Genomic DNA, 21529 nt, shown 5'->3' on the forward strand with positions numbered 1-21529 from the left:
TATAAGACTATAAAACTCACAGAAATGGCCTGCAAAAAATAACCTTGCCATAAAGTGCTTATTATACGCATGCATTTCCAGCGCATTCGATTGCTCTGCGTTTATCTGTGCCACACAGACATTAGCAAGAGATGCGTTTTAATCAGTACAAAAATATTCAAATCGATGCGGTAAAGTATACATTGATGAACAAATGCATACTAGACAAAAGACTGGTTGCATTAATTCTCCTCTCCTAATAGAAAATGGCTGTGCTACTGGCACAGTGCCACAGTTGTGCTCATCAGTGGATTATATCACATGTAATTATCCTCACACACCCACCTAAGCTTCTCAATATCATCAAAACACACGAGTACAAATAATCATGTGAATGAAGGGCTTGGAGGATGCTACACTCACAGTACAATCCAAACGACATTACCAATGTGTGTGTGGATCACAGGGGAAAGGAGTCTTTAAATATTATTTATGCCTCAAAGGGAGAGTGTGGAGGGAAAAGAAAGTATTGGGGAGAGACTGGCTAATTTATCAAAAGGGAAAAATATTGAAATCATTTTCAAGGAATGTTTGATGTGGTGTATACATCACATATAATATTTTCCTCTACACCTTGAATATACTAACGTTCAAAAGTCTCTTCTGCTCACCAAGGCTGCATTTGTTTGACCAAAAACACAGTAACACTCACATAACAGAAAAAACATTATATTGTGAAATATTATTATCAATTAAAATTAAAAATTAAAATTAAAACTGTTTCTTATTTTAATACATTTCAAAATATAATTTATTCCTGTGATCAAAGCTGAGTTTTCAGCATCATTACTCCAGTCTTCAGAGTCACATGATCCTTCAGAAATCATTCTAATATGCTGATATGCTGCTCAAGAAACATTTATTATTATTATTATTATCTATAATACAAGCTGAAAACAGTTGCGCTGCTTATTTTTTGTGTGGAAACTGTGATAAAAAAGATTGCAGGACTCTTTAATGAATGGAAAGTTCTAAAGAAGAGCATTTATTTGACATATAAATATTTTGTAACACTATAAATTGCTTTCCTCTCACTTTTGACCAATTTAATGTGTACTTACTTGCTAAATAAAAGCATTAATGCTTACTTGACCCCAAACTTTTGTTTGGTATGCATTATGCAAGTTTATAAATCTTAATCTTTTTTTTTAAGCCTTAAAATATATCCTTTAAGTTTTCATAAATATCATTTTTGGGGAGTTGCACGACCTAAAATAGCCATAAATATATTAATATAAATAAATAAATAAATAAATAAATAAATAAATAAATAAATATCTCAAAACAAATTTTAAATCAGAATTTAAAAAGAGGCCAGAATAATCTGCACACTGGACTAGACTGTGTCAAAAAGTCTGGCTATGCGCAATTTACAAATAGTTGCCCAATTTAACCAGCTGCTTCATCCATTTTAAAATCATGGCAAATGATAATGACTTGCTAAGGAAGTAATCAAGCAACCAAAGTAACTAACGTAGATCTAGATCATCATGAGGGACATTTCTGACTACATCTATGATTCAAACTCACTGCAGTTCTATCATCTTGCTTAGTGGCAGTGTACCCTGGGGCAAACATTTTTGGGCAAACATCCAATTAGAAAGTCATTGCCCTAAAAGGAAACAAGTGGTACATGGTTCTACTATCCCAGACATGTCACGCTATCTCCAGACCCTGTCTAAGATGGGGGAATCCCCTCAAGCTTTGTGTGTGCCAGGGGTGATATGTACAAATGTGACCAATTTTGTCACAAATAGCTGACAAATGAAAATAAATAAAATGTCTGATGGTAGTTATTGGCACACAGTGATGTAGTGTAACTAATCTATGAATATGCAAACCATGCATTACCTTGGCACGCAGGCTGACAGAAGAAAGCTCTGCTGCTGCAACTAGCATGTAGGAGAAGGAGAGAGACGATATGCATCAGAGGCCACGATCCACCTCTGAACAAGCTAATAGAAGAAAAATAAAGTGAAGAAAATGAAAATAAAGCATTTTATGCCAAAATGATTAAAAGGATAGTTCATCCAAAAATGATTACTCACCCTCATGTTGTTCCAAACCTGTAAGACTTTCGTTCATCTTCAGAAATGATCTGAGGGCTTTCTGTCACTCCATTGACAGCTACGCAACTACCACTTTAAAGCTTCAAAATTCAAAAAGTTCATGAGATCGTAAAACTAATCCATATGAATTGAGCGGTTTAGTCCGAATTTTTTTATTTTAAAATTTGTATATAATGAACAGATTTAATTTAGGCTTTTATTCACATTTATTAGGAACATAAAACAGAAGCTCAACTGAAACTGATTGATGCGTGAGAACAAACCTCATTGGCTCGGAAGCTCAAACTTGCTGCGTAACACGAGAATGAACCTCATTGGTTCTCACACCTCAAGAACATGAGTTTACCACAACAGATATGTGCGAGTTGATAAATGTTTATAGGTGAATAAAAGCCTAAATTAAATCTGTTCATCATATAAAGCAATCACGTCTCTTTAGAAAATTTGGACTAAACCACTCAATTCATATGGATTCGTTTTATGACCTCTTTATGAACTTTTAGAACAATCAAAGAGGTAGTTGCGGGGTAATTTTTGGGTGAACTATCCCTTTAAGTTCATGCAAAAACGATTTTCCTCGCATCTTGCTGACTGAGCGAAACATGCCTATTGTTAATTTAGTATAACAATCTATTGTTAGTAACAATCAGAGTGAATTTTGTTTTTCAAGTGTGTGTGTACGGCAAACGAGTCACTCCCGAAACTGATGACTGACACACTAACCATAGGCCTATGACTTCCCGCAGCCATAAACTAATATTTATGGACGCTAACAACTCATGAAATATGACCGAGCGCATAAGTGTTACCTTCCGGAAAATACTGTCCTCGCTCGCCATTAGTGGCACGTTTTGTTTCCTCTCAATTTGCTGTTTTAATAAGCACACGCTTTCTGGATCATAATGTAGGCTGTATAAGTTTCCCCGAAAAAATATTGTATAAGTTTCCTTAAACATAGAGTGCAGAAAGACAATTTCAACATTTGTGAGTTTGTTAAGACAAGTAGGCTTCTACCTCTGTTTCTGTGATTTTCTATTAGCACCTCGGAAGAGCTACAAATGTCCAAACGACATTGACGTCACTTAATCTACGTATAGTTAAAGGGATAGTTCACCCAAAAAGGAAAATTCTGCCAAATGAATTACTCACCCTCATGTTTCAAACCTGTAAGACATTAGTTCATCTTCAGAACACAAATGAAGATCTTTTTGATGAAATCTTAAGAGCTTTCTGTCCCTCCATTGACAGTATACGCAACTACCACTTTCAAGCCCTGGAAACTCTCAGAATGGTTAATCCATGTGATTTAAGTGGTTTAACCTAAATTTTATGAGTGCTTTGTGTACGCAAAATTTAATTTACCACTTTATTTACATAATATTAATCTCCAACACGTTCACGCATCAATGTCTGCTCTCAAGTCAACACAACAAGCATGAGTCGTGGTCCAAGTGCTGGTTCGGATATTATATTTATTGCATTTGATTGATATATTTATTTCTAATAATTTAAAGTAAAATTAAATAACATATACAAAAACATCCTGTGCTGGTTTTGATCTGATATTTATTGCATTTATCATAACTAATTTAATCAAATGTTATAATTGAATAACTTATAATTTGAACAATTAAAAGGTTGGTTCTGTGTATATTTATGGAGATTTTATATGACAGAATTTTTTGGAAGTAAATTGAGTTGTAGAACATCACTCTTGTAAATGATCTGTGTGGACAGAATGCAATTAAACACTCAGTGGTGGAGTGACACTGTATTAAGCTGCAGTGTATGAGCCTCGTATGTTTTCATTTACATGTTTTTTTCTTTTCTTTCTCAGACATGCCAAAATTTTCTGCATTCAATTTTCAGCAAATATCTTCCAATATAGCTCTGTTACAAGAAAGAAAAAAAAAACTAGCATTATATTCCTCACAAAGAACTTGATGTGTGTTCTGAAGAAGGCAGGTATAAAAACCATAAATTGGACCCTTGGTCTTTGAAAAGTCCTAATGACAAATCACTACTTTCCCTTTCACCCCCTAGTATTTCATCTGCAGACTACCCATGGTGCTCTGGTCTCCTTAAAAGCTTGTCACTGGCCGAGCTGTTCAAACTTCGCCGTTGGCTATACTCTAGAACATTTTCCTTGTTTTTTTCCCTATCTTACAGACACACAAGAGAGGCTTGATACTCTCTGTGATAGTTTCAAAAACCCAGGCCGTAATATTGGTTAAATGCGACCTGTCTACAGCTCAGGAACCGAGATGATTTCGCTAATGGCTCAATGTGCAATATTTTAAATACACTTAATCATGCACTTCCTAACATGTATGATCCTTGCGCAAGTGGTGCCAGAGTATTCAAGAGTAAATGGTGTTATAGGGCAAAAATTTATCCAGGCATCATGTAAACAAACAGCTTGATTCTCATCCATTCCATATTAATTATGGGATCTTAGACTGCAGGCAGGGTGTGTTAAAATATCATGAATTATAGTAAAGCCAAAAAAACAAACAATTTATAATAATAACGACTTGTATGATTGGTGTGTTTTGTGACCACACTTGCATAATACGATCAAATTCACCATTAGCCTCTCTGTACATGTGAATGTTTTTGTGAACTTCAGATTAAACGCTTCTTGCAATGCTTGCTATCTTGGAAATAAGCTGTCTCACTCAATACGTCATCCATAATTTTATTTTCTTGAGAGTTGCAAAAACATTCACGCCTCCTCCACTTTACTGCGACTTCTCTTTGAGCCTTTAAAGCACGGGTCAAGGGGACAAAGACTCATTGGAGGTAACGCAGAATGTTTACAAGAAATGCTAATAATTACGTCGCTAAACAACCCGACAAGCTGTAAAAACACGCTACTTCAGACCTCAAGGGAGAAGAATGAGGATTATGCCCGCTGTGTTATCTTGCCAGCTCGCAACCGAGAGCCCACCGTTGACCAATGGGGTCTCAGAACCTACAGACACACACCCAGATGACCACTGCATACACAGCCTTGTGAGTCTAACTACTTAATAAGTGGCTGTTAGAGGTTTTCCTGGACAAAGTCCAGAGCTGAAAGGGCATGCTCAAAAACAAGGACAGCTTCATTTATCAATCAGTCCAATCAGGGCCATTTCCGGGCCTATGCAGTCACATGGTGAGCATTACTCAATTCCATATTGCATTGTGCAACCTGAAATCAAGCAGCGTATAAAACACTGGTTAAATCAATATCGTTTCAGTTTAACATTGAATCGTGATTATGATGGACGACAATATATATGGTTTATAGTAGGCCTATGTATATATGAACCGATCATGGTCATAATCAACTGCAGTTTTACTTCTTTGATCAAACCCAAAACACATTTTCCCTCTCCATTTATATGTTTTACAATATCCCTCTGTATGCTTCGGAGGTCATTATATCCTGAAGAATGTTGCTTCATTTCCAATCCTCTTTATAGATGACAGATGAGAAGCGGGCAGGTATTAGAGTGGAACACTTTATCACTTACTCCGTAAGCCCCTTGATGAGCGACATTCACTTGAGAATGTCATTCCAGAGAAAGAGAGAGAGAGAGCGAGAGAGAGACCTTTCAGTATAAGCCATGCACCAATCACAATGAACTACTGTGAGGTCAGACAAATGTGACCATTGCAACTCCTAAACATTGTGTTGCCAAAATTCTGTTTAATACGTAATAAATTAATTTAACAATGCTTCATTTACACAAGCAGGGCTGAGGCCCAATGTTTATTGTCTTTTTTAAAACGTGGAATTAAAAAATGATTGTGCCCATATTTTGCATACTTTGATAGAGGGCCTGATGAAATTGTGGTTTGACAATTTGTTCACACTGTTCATATATGAACTTAACACGTGACCCTATAAGTTGCTATTTTTTGTTGTCATGAATCATTTTAAGAGCATTTAATATAAATAATGAGTAAATTAACATTATATGCAGAATCTGGCTTTAGGTTGTTTATGCAACTATGACTGATGTACTGTAAATAATGGAGTGTTTACATTGGAAAACATTTTCTTTATTTTGAGTTTATTTCGAGTTGCATGGAGTTCTTTGTTTCTGAGTATGTTTGTATTGGACGGATATGCATTTCGCAGCAAAAAAGCTGTCACGGAATGATGGAAACTGATCTACTGATGTATTATCTAAAATGTATGAAACAGAAAAGCACATACATCCTTTTCGCTGTGAGGATTTTATAAAACTGCTCAACCCGAAAAACTCAAATTCTGTCTTGAGTAATAAATATAAGAGAATAACGACTGGATATCTGCTTCGTTCAGTACTGAAAAACCGTCTGTTCTTGCAACTTGAGATAGACCTCCCATATTTCATTTCTCTCTTGCTGATAGCATTTATCAGCAAAATCCTGATAAATACAAAATATGCAACTTAAGCCTGAGCATAACTAAGCCGCAAAGGTGGACAGGATTACCGGACGGCTGGGACAGACATCAGATTGTATTGCCATAAAGGGTCATTAGGCTGTTGGCAAACTGTACCTCAAGCTCCAGCTGACAGGCCTTTTCAAGAAACACAGATGAAAAATATGAGAGTAAAATTCCTATTGACAGACAGTTGAATTAGATAAGAAAGAAAAATGGGTTGGAGAAATTGCTGATTTTTAAAAAAAATATTTATTTTTCACAAATATACATTTTTGGAGTGCTATCACACTATCTGACCTATTATTAATTTGAATATCACATAAAACAAGGGCTCAGATTTGATGAGTGGGTGAGATTACCTGATAGATATTCAGGAAGCATATCACTCCACATAGATTTCAAAAGAGCAAAGCTTTTTATTGAATGATTAAACTTTTCTTTTTCTTCATGATCATTATCATTATCCCCAAGAGTCAATTCTTCCTATATGAAAAAATAATGTTTTCATTGCAAAACCACAAAATAAAGTTCATATATAGCACATGCGTTTTTACGCCAACGGTCGGTCTTCACGGTGAAGCATTCACTGACTTGTTTGGCATTCTTCTATTTATGCCGAATGAAAGGGCGATTATCTCATCAAGAGCACTTGGACAGGTAGACAGGCCCGTGTTCTGGTGTGTTGTCACTTTCACTGGCAGAAGGAGGGTCGTGTCATTAATCTGAGTGATCAGTGAGATGGGAGCTGGGGGTGATGACGGCCTCCGTCCTATAAAACCCTCCCGTCCCCATTGCTCGTCCTATAGCACCCCTCAGGCCATATTGTGATCTCCGTCCTGATAAGGACCGGTGGAAGCGAGACTGCCAGACTGGCCGGGCAGGGTTGGAGCCTCTATGAGGACTCAGTTGCGATACTGTCCTGGAGGGGCCAATGAAAGGCATTCTCACATAGGAAGAAAGGCTGAGAGTCAGTCTGACGGCCCCCCCTCCCCTTCTCCTGAGACTCCAGGCGCCACAGTGTAACTGCAGTCTCAGGTATGAGATATTCCCAGGCCTTTACCTGAGATGGACTGCAATGATCCTTCCACTTTATTTCAAGACTTCCAAGCCTTATGCAATTATTTTGATTAGTAATTCACCATCTTTTCTGGGACTAGTATAAATCTGAAGCTTAGGTACTGTATGACAATTTCGTTACCACGGTATAAAATATCTATCGTTAGAGATTTTGCTATCGCGATATGTAAATAGCACTATTGAAACTTCAGAGTGATAAAATGCATGAATGTGAACATAAAGAGTGGGACATGCTTGATGTTAAACTTGACTGACACACAGAGAGCCATGTCTCTCAGAATGTAATCGCGAATTCAATTCTCTTTCACGTCTTACTGCGCTTGAACAGTCAAATACAAACGCAATTACGTCAAAATGCCCATCATGTTAGTAGGCTATTCATGTAAACACAACTGGTTGTATCTCAGGTGAAAGTAAACAGTTGGGTGTAAACCGGATGTGTATCAGTCAGGGTTGAGTGAAGGGAGCAAGGACTCAATTGCAGGAGAAATAAAGGGCTTTCTTAATAAAATAAAAACACCCTTGTGGGGGAAAAACAAGACTTAACGCAACACAACTTGACTAGAGCATGGGAAACACTCAAGGTAACATTTAACGACGATCCAGCACACGACTACAAATAATGAGGAGAATAAATAGCGAGAGCAAAAAAAAAGCAGGTAACGAGGAAGGACAGGTGGGGCAAATGAATCAAGAATCAGGTAACAAGATGGGCGGGACTAGACAATCGACAGGAGAGCACATGGCACAAGGAAACATACGTGACAATGCGCTCATGACAGAATACAAACACGCGGAGCATGAATGTCCGAATCCCGTCACAGAACCGAAACTAAACTAGACTGACGTGCCGGGATCCAAACACCACGCCCCGCACATGTAACAAGGCATACAGACAAGAGAGCGAACTGCTCGAGAACGCTCAAAGCCGCGCGCCCACACAAAGACATGACAAAACAGGAGTGTCAGAGCTCTGTCACAAAACCAAGAAATAAACTAGACAGAAGTGACAGAACCCTGACAGTATCAGTCAGGGCCGTTTAGACATAGGCAAACTAGGCGGTCGTCAAGGGCGCAAACAGCTGGGGGGCGCCAGTGAGAACCCCCACCACACCAAGAGATTATTTTTCTCTCGTGTTTTTTTACATTTTCGATTACTCAGCGTATATTTGCACTAAGTGCCTGTCTATTTGGCAAAAAGACGCCCATCACTAAATATCTACAGTGGCATAGGTCGTAGGGCATGAGAGGCTCGAAAGTGGCTTTTAACGCGTTCGATCCGAGTTCGAATCCGCCTTTTGCCGAACTCGCTCTTCTCCCTTTTCCCAACACATGAGATGTAAAATGTATAGCCTAACATAAAGGTCTCTAGCGTTATATTTTGCCAACGAACTAAAATCGGAATCGTGATATGGCTTTGTGCCTTTATAAAACAGCACAATACTTTAATTAGTACTATACGGTTATCCGGACCACACGTGTCCACACGTAAATGTACTACACGGTTACCCTAACCCTAACCCTAACCCTAACCCTAACCCTAACCCTAACCCTAAACAAAACCAAATAGGTGTGGTCCGTATAGTTCCCTTTAATTAAGTAGCCTATCCTAGACATTCTGTTTGTGCTGCGTGATTTAAAGAAAAGTGCGCACTTTGCTCACGCGATCAGCATGGTGATCTGGTGTTTTCTCCAAAATAAAAGCTCAAGGGTTTATTTCTTGCAAGTGAAGAAATTGGGACACAAGTATTGTAATTTTCCTATATGATAGTGTAATGTAAAATATACTTTTGAAATATTAATTTTCATTTATACAGTAGCCTACATTTATAGGCTATATGGATTTTACGTCATAGGAATACTTATATAGGCTAAATCATAAAGACCAGTAATAATGTAATAGGAATCTCGCCTAGAGTGCCAAAAAGGCTAGAAACGGCCCTGGTACTATCAGTATAATGGATCCGTGAATCAAACAAAAGAGAAAATAACTTACTGCTCTTGACTGAATAACTTCCTTTTTTAGCTTTAAATGTAAATTAATTCATACAGTGAAAACTATACAATATTTTATTTTTTACATTTGATTAAATTTCTGTAGGCTACTAATTATAACTACGTTAAATAAACCTATTGTACCTGAAAAATGTAATTTGTTTAATTAAATGTTTTGTTATATTGCATTTGTCTTGTTTTTTGATTTGTCTTTTTTCTTATTGTTAATAACAATAATGAGTTAAAATAACACAAAATAACTATATCGCCATTGCGAAATACAATTTCTCATATCGTGAACTAAGAATTTGGTCATATCACCCACCCCTCTAGAGCAAAATGGGATTCTCCTCATTTCCATGTCCAGAATGTCCTCTGTTGTTTTACTGTTAACTGGATTTGTCAGTAAAAACGAGTACACTGTCATCATCCTATCTAAATTACTTCCTTTTGCTGTCTACTTATATTTGGAGTTGGATGATTACAAAATAATTTCAAAAAAGAATATCTTGGTTGAAGTTTTCACCGTCTGTCAGCAAATTGGAGCCACGGGACAATTTGTATTGTGGCATGTGTGGTGGTTTTGTGGTCCATGTGCTGTTATTTATAAATGCTCATGCCTTTGGCTGTAAGATTATTTTTGAGACCCAGCTTCATGTTATACTCATTTTCATGCAGAATTTCACTATTAGTCTTAGTCTATTTTAGTATTTTTTTTAAAAAAACTGCCATTTTTATAATTACATAAATCATTTTCAAATGTGTGTGTGTCTGTGTATGTATTTGTAAATGTTTTTATTTTATTTTATGGTAGGCTACATAGGCTATGAAGACCTCCGATGCAAAAGCCTCTTTAAAAAATGAGATAATAATATTGAGTGAATGCTCTCCGCACATAGTATACGTTCATCAAATACTTTCACTTCAAACTCACTAAATCCCAGCCTCAGCCCATTCAGAAATGTCGGTAGTAGGCCTACTAAGGTAGAAACCTATACATAGGAGCCTGATAAAGATGTTAATATTAGAGAAAAACGTTAGATGGAGTATTAGACACTTTTGCATCTGAAGTCTTCATATATATATATATATATATATATATATATATATATATATATATATATATATATATATATATATATATATATATATAGGGTGAATACTGGTAAAGTGGGACACTTTCTAATAATTTACCTTCTGCATAATGTTTTATTATGATCCAAATGTCTTAGCCCCTCATATGATACAATTCTAAATAGCTTAAGTGCTCTACTCTACTATACAGAATAAAAAAGAAAGAAATATTAAACACAGGATGGATGACTCTTCCTCAAACACACATTGACCCCAAACCACATTTTTCCAGGCGCTACTGTCAAACTGGGACACCTTTATTGGCAAACTTGGACACTTCAAACACAATAAATTGTTAATCAAATGTTCACTGTAAGGTTGTTGAATATGGTGTGCCACACCCCCAGAAATGATGTCATAGCCACAGAATCTATATTTTTTTATCACACTTGCTTATGATGAGCTCAGTGTTGATTTTTAGTAATGGAATAATTTACATGTAAAGATAGAAATTAAGAAGCTTAACTGTCCCACTTTACCCATTGTCCCACTTTACCAGTATTCACCCTATATATATCATTGAAAAAAAAAAAAATATATATATAACAAATTGCAAACAAACAAACAAACAATAAATAAAAAGCTTAAGGCAAATTCAGCCATATTCATTATACAGAGCCTTTATAAATAAGCACTTCAAACTGCTTGCTGGCTCATATATTAATGGCAGTGAAACCGCATGTCATAAGCCTTATTATGTAGACTCTAGCACTGCGCATGCGCACATTACGTTTGGTTATTACGTCGAGCATCCATGAGAAACTGTGTTGAACGGCTGAATCGCTAGCACGAGAAGAGATGTCAGAGAAGAAACAAACAGTGGACTTGGGGCTGTTGGAGGAAGATGATGAATTTGAAGAATTCCCAGCAGAGGGTAAGTGAACTGAAACTGATTGTGTTTTAGTAGAAATGCGCCAATTTAAGGGTAAATAAACGGCCACAATAAGACAGTGACTCAGCTAGCATTGCTATGCTAACCGACAGAACATTATTTGCTTTTTTCAACAAATGGTTGGTTTGTCGGTCTCGAAAAGAAAAGATATGAATTAAATGCAATCTCTTATAGTATTTCTTATAAAATACTCGAGTTCTCCAAGTCCACATACGTAAAGAAACAACATTACTACGCATTTATTAGCAGATAGCATTTTAAGTACCACTAAAGCTAACAGTTTAACTTTGTTTGCAGTAATTATTTCTCTGTTGCTTTGAAATGTTAAATGCATAGACAATGATTGGGCACATGTACTGAATTTGGCGACTTTTATTTATTAATTTTGGGTGAAATGAATAGATGCTGTACAGCTCCACACTATGCAGAGTGATTAGTGTGTGTGTGTGTGTGTGTGTGTGTGTGTGTGGAGCTGGGCTGGCCTATGTGTGTAAATCATCAGCCTCATTGAATTGTTGCCATTCCCAGACTGGACAGGCCTGGATGAAGATGAGGATGCTCATGTTTGGGAAGATAACTGGGATGATGACAATGTCGAGGATGACTTTTCTAATCAGCTGAGGTAGGTATTTATTTAGTGTAATTATACATACGAGAAGAAGAAGGAGAAGAAGATGGCTAAATACTAAAAGTGGAGTGTACTAGCCTAATCTAAATTCACAGTGAATAAGCCCTGCTAGGCATGCATATTATATTGTGTTGTCCTCTTGTCTATTGCTAGAGGCTTCAGACCCTGTGAAACCCACTTTTTTTTCTAAAGAATTTTGTGTGGTTACACTCATTTAGAAGAAAACGGTCCCTAAGGGATCCAATGTCCAATGGCTAACCGACACTCATGGTGGCCTCAAACCACATTGACGAACTTTCCTATGTGTGAGGACTTGACCTCATTAAAAACAGCCATTTAATATGCTTGCATATATATTTTAATTTGTAAAAAATGTGAGTAGATCACTATTCTGAATAGTTAATGCTTTCCATTCGTTCCCCATATTAAACGCATTAATTTCCCTTTTCCTGAAGCCTGGAAGCTATAAATCCATTGACATTTCTCATGAAACACTTTTTGATTTTCAACACTGGAAATGTTTGTTTTGTGAATGTATATGATTATTGAGACTTGTGACTTAATTGAGAAAGCATAGTATAAAAAAAGTTGTAATTTTATGATTTACTTTTTGAAATTAAGTTAAATATATGTAGATATTGAATTTGAGTTGTAATATTAAATTTAGAAATACATTTTTAAATTTAAAAAAGTTATTTAAATTAAATTAACAAATAATGATACAACTGTTTTTAATGCGAAAATTGACCAATTTTACCAATTTAATTCTTTCTGTATTTGTTTTTGTGAGTTATTGCACTTTTTAACTTTTCCCCCACTTTTTTCCATTCTTTTAAGAGCGGAGCTGGAAAAACACGGATACAAGATGGAAACCTCTTAATGGTGGATTACTTGAGCTGAAAATGGATATTTCCACATTTGCATATTGTCAGCTTGTTCTGTCAATAGAAAATGTGATTTCTCTTATTACTTCTGTAAGAAGCCCATCGTTGTAAAACGGGTCAGTTGAAACTGATATCAATGTTTTCCCTCCCTCTTATATACAACTTGTGTTAATAATTGTGATAATAAAGAAATGTTTTCCCTATTCTGTTTCAGTTTTCTTCTTCTATTTCTATTTCATTGTTTTGCATGCATGATTTTTGTAATCTTCTTTTTTCTAAACAGCTCAGGAAAGTCTGGTACATATTGTTAGGCAGTGAGCAGACTTTCATGTAACATTCAGTGATGCAGCTGCACACATCCAGGCCCCTGATCTGAAACTGCTCCCCTGTGCCCTGACTCTTCCCCTGCATCCATGGGGCTTTGCAGAGTCTCTGGTGGGGAGATTATCCAGTGAAGTGTTTGTCTCTGAGGCACGGAGGTGGTCACAGCGTGAGCCCCCAGCCGGTCCTGCCTGGGCCTGCCCACTCCCGACCGGGCCCTGCTCTTTTGCTCCTCACAGCGAGGGCTCCCACACGGAACCAGAAGCCAATTTGCCCAGCCGCACTCCCCCCTAGCAAAATGATTTCTCTGGATTTGTGGCTGTGCGTCCCAAGGACATAATGAGCTGAAATCAATGCCAATAAGGCATCTCCTACCCCAGAGGAGTCTACCATCATTTCGCTCATGTTTTAAAGCCTTGAATTGCGCATTTTCTCTCCCCAAAATTCAAAATATAATTTGTAAATGAATGAAATTATTTGTTTGGTGCATGTTTGGCTATGACATACATCAAATTGGTTTGTTATAGCTATGGGCTTTTCACACTGCGCTTAACCCTGGGTTATCAACGTCATTCTAGACCCCGCTTTTAACCCCCGGGTACAGGAACGTTTCACACTTGTAATTAAAAAGCGGGGTTAGCACTGCTTTTTTACCCGGGGTTATGAAACCTAGCTCCGGAGCAGAGTTAGTACCGCTTTTGCGCTGTTAACCCCGCATTGCGGTGCTAAACCACTGATCTGTGCTAAATTTGTACAGTGTCAACCGACAGCCAATCGCGTGCCTCATTTTCATGTGCTTTTTGTGGTCATGGTTTAAACAGCAGTTTCAGTATTTTAGGCGAAAAATGTGAGATGGTTACAGAAAATGCATCAATTTCATTCTTACCTTTATTGTCCGATAAGGATAAACTTGATATTTGGCAGTATTATATAATATGAGGATGCGCAATGCTAGAGCCTTTATGTAAATCTATCGTGTGCCACGTTCGTCCAATCAGTGACACAACGATAAGGACGTGGTATGAATACCCAGAATTAATTGTTAACCCCCGGGTTTAGTAGAAGCAGAATGAAGTGTGAATAAAGTTAACCCGGGATTCCGTTCACCCAGGGTTTAGAATGACCCAGGGTTAACTAATTCAAGTGTAAAACGCCCTTTAGTGTACATTTATGAGGCTGCATCTACTTGCTGAACTATGTGTTTTTTAATAGATTTTGAGTTGTTGGTTCTGACTTTAATGACTTGATGTCAAATTTATGATTACATCCTCTTTTTTTTGACATCAGGGACACCCACATCTTGCAGGCGCACACAATCATAACATGTAAATCCACCCATGCCCTTCAAAATAAGTGCTCTGCGCTGGATCATTATTTTAATTGTTGGAGAGCCATCGAGGTGTGAAAATCACTAAGTGAGAGCAACATTGGAGATTCCAGGGCCATTTTGTTTGTGCCTGAAGGCGGAAGATTGGCCTCTTGTGTTTGAGCAAGGTGGGTCTTTGTGGCTTCCCCAAAAATTCAGTTTCACAGTTCAAGAGAATGATTAAGAACGCATATAGTATTTTCCACTATATTATTTCTTTTGTCCTGTTAGCAATTGATAGTGAATTTGGATCCTTTTAAATTCTGGCAACAGGTCACTCGTCCTGACCTGAAATCAATGGCGACGAATCTAAAACATTTTTTTTTTAAATGAATGAATCAGTCAGGTGCAATGCTTTAAAATATAAGATATTTTTTAATATATGTAAACGTTAAACGAAATGTAAAAAAATACAGCTGTAAGTCATAGCAACTTGTTTTTACGTTACTTTAACTCATCAAAATAAGCAGTTTCAACTTTTTTAAATGCGTTATACGAGACTCCACTCTATTTTTTTAAGTCAGTGTAATATAATTTAAGTTGAAATGACTAATCAGCCAATTTGATCATACTTAAAAATTTAAGGCAGCAGTTTAAAATTTTAGTGCATTTAAACAATAATTATTAATTATTACTGTTATAATGTTTTTGAAAGAAGTCTCTTTTGCACATATGTTGCATTTATTTACATAAAAACAGTAATATTTAGAAATAAAAAATTATTACAATGTAAAATATAACTGTTTTCTGTTTTTAATATATTTAAAAATGTAATTTAATCCATGTTCAGCATTACTCCAGTCTTCAGTGTCACATGATCCTTCAGAAATCATTCTAATATGCTGATTTGCTGCTCAAGAAACATGTCTAATTATTATCAATGTTGAAAATAGTTGTGCTACTTCATATTTTTGTGAAAACTGTGATACCATTTTTTTCAGAATTCTTTGACAAATGGAACAAACAGCTTTTATTTTTGTAACATTATACGTTTCTTTACCATCACTTTTGATCATTTACAACATGGTATATGCTATAAGTGTTAATTCAATAAATATCAATACCGGTATAACTGAAAATAGAATTAAATGTGATGTTTTATTATAATGAAAAATGAATTCACACCCTCACTGTAGTTTTATATACTGTTATAATTTGATGCACTATATCGAGATATACTAAAGTTTATTATTTGCTCATTCTGTGGTGTTTCTGTCACACATAGGATGGGTGTTGCGGTCGCACTGGGGTGTTTGCGACCACAGCAAGCATCTCCAGCATGAAGACAGGGGGCTGTCGTGCAGGGAGCGCAGCTGCTGCAATAATAGGCCTAATTGCACGTTTCTTTTGTGGGTCTGAAATTAGTGGCAGAGCACAGCTACAATGCCCAAACCTTGAGTAAAAAAACTGAGTCACAGGGGCAACTGTTCAGCAGTGCGGCCCATCACCACCACCCACAACTCCCTGTCCCACACCTGCACTCGCCCTCGCTAAAGTAAACACAGATAATAAGGTGTAATTACTTCAAAAAATAATAACGAGAGCCCTCCATGTGACAATGGTTGGCCTGTTTATTGAGGGTGGAAAAAAACTTCTGAAGACACAGATGAGGGTCCCCCCATTGAGGGACCTTAAAAGGACATGTGTATCAGTGTAAGTGAGTGTGTTAACCTCGTTTCAGGCCCCTTTTCTCTCTATATGCATTTCTTTGTCTGTCTTTCTTTTTCCAATATGGACCGTGGCACTGAAAAACAGAAGTCACTTATGGTGGTATTGGCTGTTACTCTTTATTTTCTCTGCTGTTCATTTGCCTGTAGAGCCTATATCGTGGCATTTGGAAATATTACAGTGTTTTGCTGTGTCACTACAAAAACAAAGCCTTGTTTTGGATGTCATTTTGCATTAGAGAGACATTTTGATGACTTCTACATAGGAAATTATTTCCATTGATGTTGGAAAAAGTTTTAAAGTCACTGATATTGTAATATATAAATATATAAACCCTAACCCAATATGTATATTTCTGTATATTATTATTTTATTCATTAATATTATGTTTACATAATTAAAATGTACCTGTGTGTGTGTGTGTGTATATATATATATATATATATATATGTATGTGTATGTGTATATGTATATGTGTATATGTATGTGTGTATATATATTGTGTATATATATATATATATATATGTGTGTGTGTGTGTATATGTATATATATATATATATGTGTGTGTGTGTGTATATATATATATATATATATATATATATATATATATTAGGGCTGTCAAAAGATTAATCGCGATTAATCGCATCCAAAATAAAAGTTTGTTTTTAATAATATCTGTGTGTGTACTGTGTATAATTAAATTTGTATATATAAATACACGCATGTATATATTCAATAAAAATGTGTTATTTATAAAAAAATATACATTTATATATAATATAAATTATATAAATATATATACAGTATATGTATGCAAATATTTCTTAAATATATACATGCATGTGTGTGTATTTATATATACAAAATAATTATACACAGTACACACACATATATTATGTAAACACAAACTTTTATTTTGGATGCGATTAATCGCGATTAATCTTTTGACAGCCCTAATATATATATATATATATTATACACACACACACACACACACACATACATATATATATATATATAATTTTATTAAATATATCAAATATAATTTATATATTTAGTTATTTATACATATATAAATACATTTATAATATTATATATACATCATTCAAATGTGTTTATAAATGTATATATATAAATGTCTGCTAATTTACATTACTAAATCAGTCAATTATTTTAAGTTTATTTAAGCTTATGCAAAACTATTAAGGGAAGTTGTTTTATCAGAAGTATTAGTTGGGTAGGTGTTCTGAATTTCATACAACTACAAACCAATTTGATTTCTAAATTAAATTAATGTAAAAATTAGAAATTATTAAGTAAAACATCATAACAGAAAGCAGGTTTTATCAGCTCAACTCAGCGAACATTGAAAAATATTTTGTTTAGGCTAATTGATCAAAAAAAGACCAAATCCAAAATAAAGAGCTTTAATAATGGTTAAATAATTCTACTGTCATATTTGCTATGATCTTAGTGGTTTGTTTAAAATGTAAAAAGGTTTTATTTATTTGTTTATTAATGTAGTTCCCCACTGGGCTCCTAAATCATCTTCAAGCTCAGTGATACCCAGCAATTACAGGTTGTTTTTATTCCATCAGTCCTGCAATCATATTTTAAGCATGCCCAACATATCAAGGCAACTCACCGCACTTAATAACCCTGGACAGTCTGGAGGAAAGCACATCAAGACTCGCCAGGGCAATTAAGCACTCTTGATGTTATCTTCACTAGTGAATTATCAGACCTCTGATAATTGTTATTAATTAATCATCTCATTCACTCAATGTCTCTCATTTCCACAATAACTGTAAGGGACTCCAAATGACCTTTTAGATGTGTGGTACACCTTAGGTTTCTCTCTAATGTTTGTCGAACAGCTTTTAAAGCGTAAGTATTATAATGGTGAATAATAATGTCCCGATGGCTGATGTTTATGAGAATACACAAAATCTTAACATACACTACCAGTGAATAGTTTAGACACACCTACTCATTGTTAATTAATAACATTGATCACATTTTAGAGTAATAGTGAAGTTATCAAAAAACAACACGCATTGAAGTATCGGAATTTTGTAGTCACCAAAAAAAAGTTTAATGTGATATAAATATAACATAGTTTTAATTTATATGTTTAAGACATTACACACACACACACACACACACACACACACACACACACACACACACACACACACACACACACACACACACACACACACACACACACACAAATCGATTAATTGTGATTAATTGCATCTAACATAAAAGTTTGTGTTTACATAAAATATGTGTGTGCATATATTATTAAATTTATATATATCATATATGTCTGTGTGCATGTGCGTGTCTGTGTATATGCACATATGCACACATACAGTATATACAGACATACATATTTAAAAATGTAATAATATATATACACATATTATGTAAACAAACTTTTGTTAGATGCGATTAATCGTGATTAATCGATTTGACAGCACTGTCACTCTCTCTCTCTCTCTATATATATATATACACACACACACACACAGTATTAATTTGAAAAAAAAATCTTAAAAGTATAATTTTTTTACTTTTGAACGTTAGTGTATGTTTTGCAGTTTATTTAAAAAATGAAAATATTTTTTATATATTTTATTACATTTATTATTTTTTGAACAATATATATAAAACAATTTCTTTTGCAAATAAATTAAGATTATGACTTTTAGAAGGTTTTTAAGGTGAGTTTGAGTTTAATATATTCATATTCATTCAATATATATAATATATTCATTCTATATATACATACAGAGTGACAGTGCTGTCAAATCGATTAAACACGATTAATCGCATCTAACATAAAAGTTTGTGTTTACATAATATATGTGTTTATATATATATATATTATTCAATTTACATATATATTGTATATATGTCTGTGTCTGTGTGTGTATATATACATATGTGTGTATATGTACATATAATTTTCATTAAAGCTGAAATTATGCAGATACAGTATAGGCTATGGTTGATCTCCACTAAAATGGTAATGATGTGTTTTGATCTTTTTTCCAACTTTGAATTGCTTTCATAGCTGAGTTTGACAACTAAATCAGGATAAAGTGTGTAGAGGCCTAATAGACTCATGAACAAATGAAATGCGGAGTGCAACTGTAAAATCTGGAAAAATGCAGCTTCAGGGTTTGAGAGTCTGGGAGGCCTGGCGGAGGCACAGGCTTATAGTACGAGCTCAACACGGAAACAATTTATCATGTGTGAGCGGCTGTCACGAGACAACAACAATGTTCCAAATCTCAGCCTCGGGCAGGACACAAATCCAGCAAATGGAGGCATGTGGACCATTTCTATCTCTCTCTAACACACACACACACACACACACACAGGTGGTTAACGTGCTATCAAGCACCCCTGATTCCTTATACATCCTAATGGGAATGTGCACCGAAAACACCGCCTTCTTTTTCAGGATTCAATAATTCAATCCTTTCACTGGTAATTTTCCTAACATGGCAAATTAATGACCCATTCACATCGCTTTTTCTCCTTCTAAATGCAGGAACGGGAAAACCAAAATCTTACATTTGTCAACCTCGTTTCAAAGAGCAAACTCAAGCTATTTTTTTTTATTCAGTGTTGGGAAATGTAGTCATCATTCAGTCATCTTTAATTTAACCGTTTGTCCTCTGAGTGGCAAACTTCCTTAAAATGAGCCAAAGCAGGCAACGCCTACTGAAATGGAATGGAAAATGTGCAGTTTGTTTCATGCCGCCGTGTTTGGGATTGGGAAATGAAAGAAACACATAAGCAAACAAAGAACTGGTGTGTGTTTCATGATGGAGCGTCTGCTGGCCATCACGCAGCTCGTCGAAATTAGAAGTGACACGTGTTACTGAAGGGCTCCCTGCTAAGGAACGCTGTTCTGTCATGAGCTTTGAATCACTGCTCATTGTGCTGGCTTACATATCCGCTGATTAAGGGAAGCAGAGTGTGTGGAGTCGCGCTCATTCTTCTCAGAATACACAACCGTGAAGAGTCCACACACTGCAGTGCGTCATTAAAACCTTAGTAGAAGAATCACAGATTTTCCTGGGAGATGCTAATGATATTATATCAGACAACATTTCCATTATGATCTCCGTTGGTTTTTATTTGACATCAGATAAAGAAAATAATAGCACTTCTCTTTTATTTTGGAATGGCTCATCTCTTTAGTCCATGTATGAGAACACTTTTTGTCCTCTCATCTTACAGGCTCCCGTCAGTTCTGACAGAACAGTGAACAGGATTGTTCGTTTTTTGCTTGAAATGGATTGAGTGACATGTAACATGATGCATCCTTGGTGATTTGTGTTTTGTATTTTGCACGGGCCACTCTGTAGCCATGAGAACCGCAGTGTGCGGTGTCTTTGTTCCTCATCCAAAATGCAGATGTCACAATAAAATAAAAATAACTGTCTGTTGATGCACATCCATTCATCCTTGAGATGTGCATTTTATTTAGTCAAAATCTCTAAAACATTACATCAAATGTTTTGACTAAGCAGTATATCATAGGCTACCATATCGGTAATAGAAGTTAATATATATTTGTGAATTTATCGTTATATTGGATAAATACATTGGCCAGTATTACTATCGTTAATACGTAATGGTGCATACTCAATTGCCATATTTTGCTGTCATCTAACACTATCTGAAAGTTAATCTTTAAAAACACCTATTAAAAGTATTCTTCAGCAAATATCAATATTAATAAAGATTTCAATAATGTAATGATGCTTAAATTCACTGCATCACCACTGCATTTATTTGATCAAAAATACAGTAAAAACACTGTGAAATATTATTCAAATTTAAACAACTTTCTATTTTAAAATTCCTGCATCATTACTCCAGTCTTCAGCGTCACATGATCCTTCAGAAATCATTCTAATATGCTGATTTGGAAACATTTCTTATCATTATCAATGTTGAAAACAATGTTAATCGGCCAGAAAATTCCAGAATTTATATATATAAAAAGTGT

At 35.5% G+C, this 21529-nt stretch overlaps 1 protein-coding gene and 1 long non-coding RNA gene across 2 annotated transcripts; one reads left to right on the forward strand and one right to left on the reverse strand.

Annotated features, from left to right (window-relative positions):
• Window positions 1-1955: 1955 nt before the first annotated feature.
• LOC307163148 lies at window positions 1956-3149 on the reverse strand. The gene is made up of 3 exons (XR_013822026.1): window positions 3123-3149; window positions 2088-2188; window positions 1956-1994 (listed from the first exon to the last, which is right to left on the reverse strand). It is a non-coding gene; the product is annotated as an uncharacterized lncRNA (long non-coding RNA).
• Window positions 3150-11443: 8294 nt separating this feature from the next.
• Window positions 11444-13341, forward strand: sem1 (SEM1 26S proteasome subunit). The gene is made up of 3 exons (XM_079880070.1): window positions 11444-11608; window positions 12155-12248; window positions 13092-13341. Exons 1-3 carry the CDS (start codon window positions 11533-11535, stop codon window positions 13132-13134), a joined length of 213 nt encoding a protein of 70 aa, XP_079736196.1. The 5' UTR covers window positions 11444-11532; the 3' UTR covers window positions 13135-13341.
• The last annotated feature ends 8188 nt before the right edge of the window (window positions 13342-21529 follow it).

The sequence above is a fragment of the Squalius cephalus genome (assembly GCF_949319135.1).
Source record: "Squalius cephalus genome assembly, chromosome: 8".
Classification (NCBI taxonomy): domain Eukaryota; kingdom Metazoa; phylum Chordata; class Actinopteri; order Cypriniformes; family Leuciscidae; genus Squalius; species Squalius cephalus.

Bases quoted from the DNA above. Each gene is read 5' to 3' on its own strand.
- sem1 (XM_079880070.1), top strand. From the start codon at position 11,533: ATGTCAGAGAAGAAACAAACAGTGGACTTGGGGCTGTTGGAGGAAGAT. The intron at 11,609-12,154 runs GTAAGTGAACTG...TGCCATTCCCAG, and splicing joins TGAAGAATTCCCAGCAGAGG to ACTGGACAGGCCTGGATGAA. The intron at 12,249-13,091 runs GTAGGTATTTAT...CATTCTTTTAAG, and splicing joins GACTTTTCTAATCAGCTGAG to AGCGGAGCTGGAAAAACACG.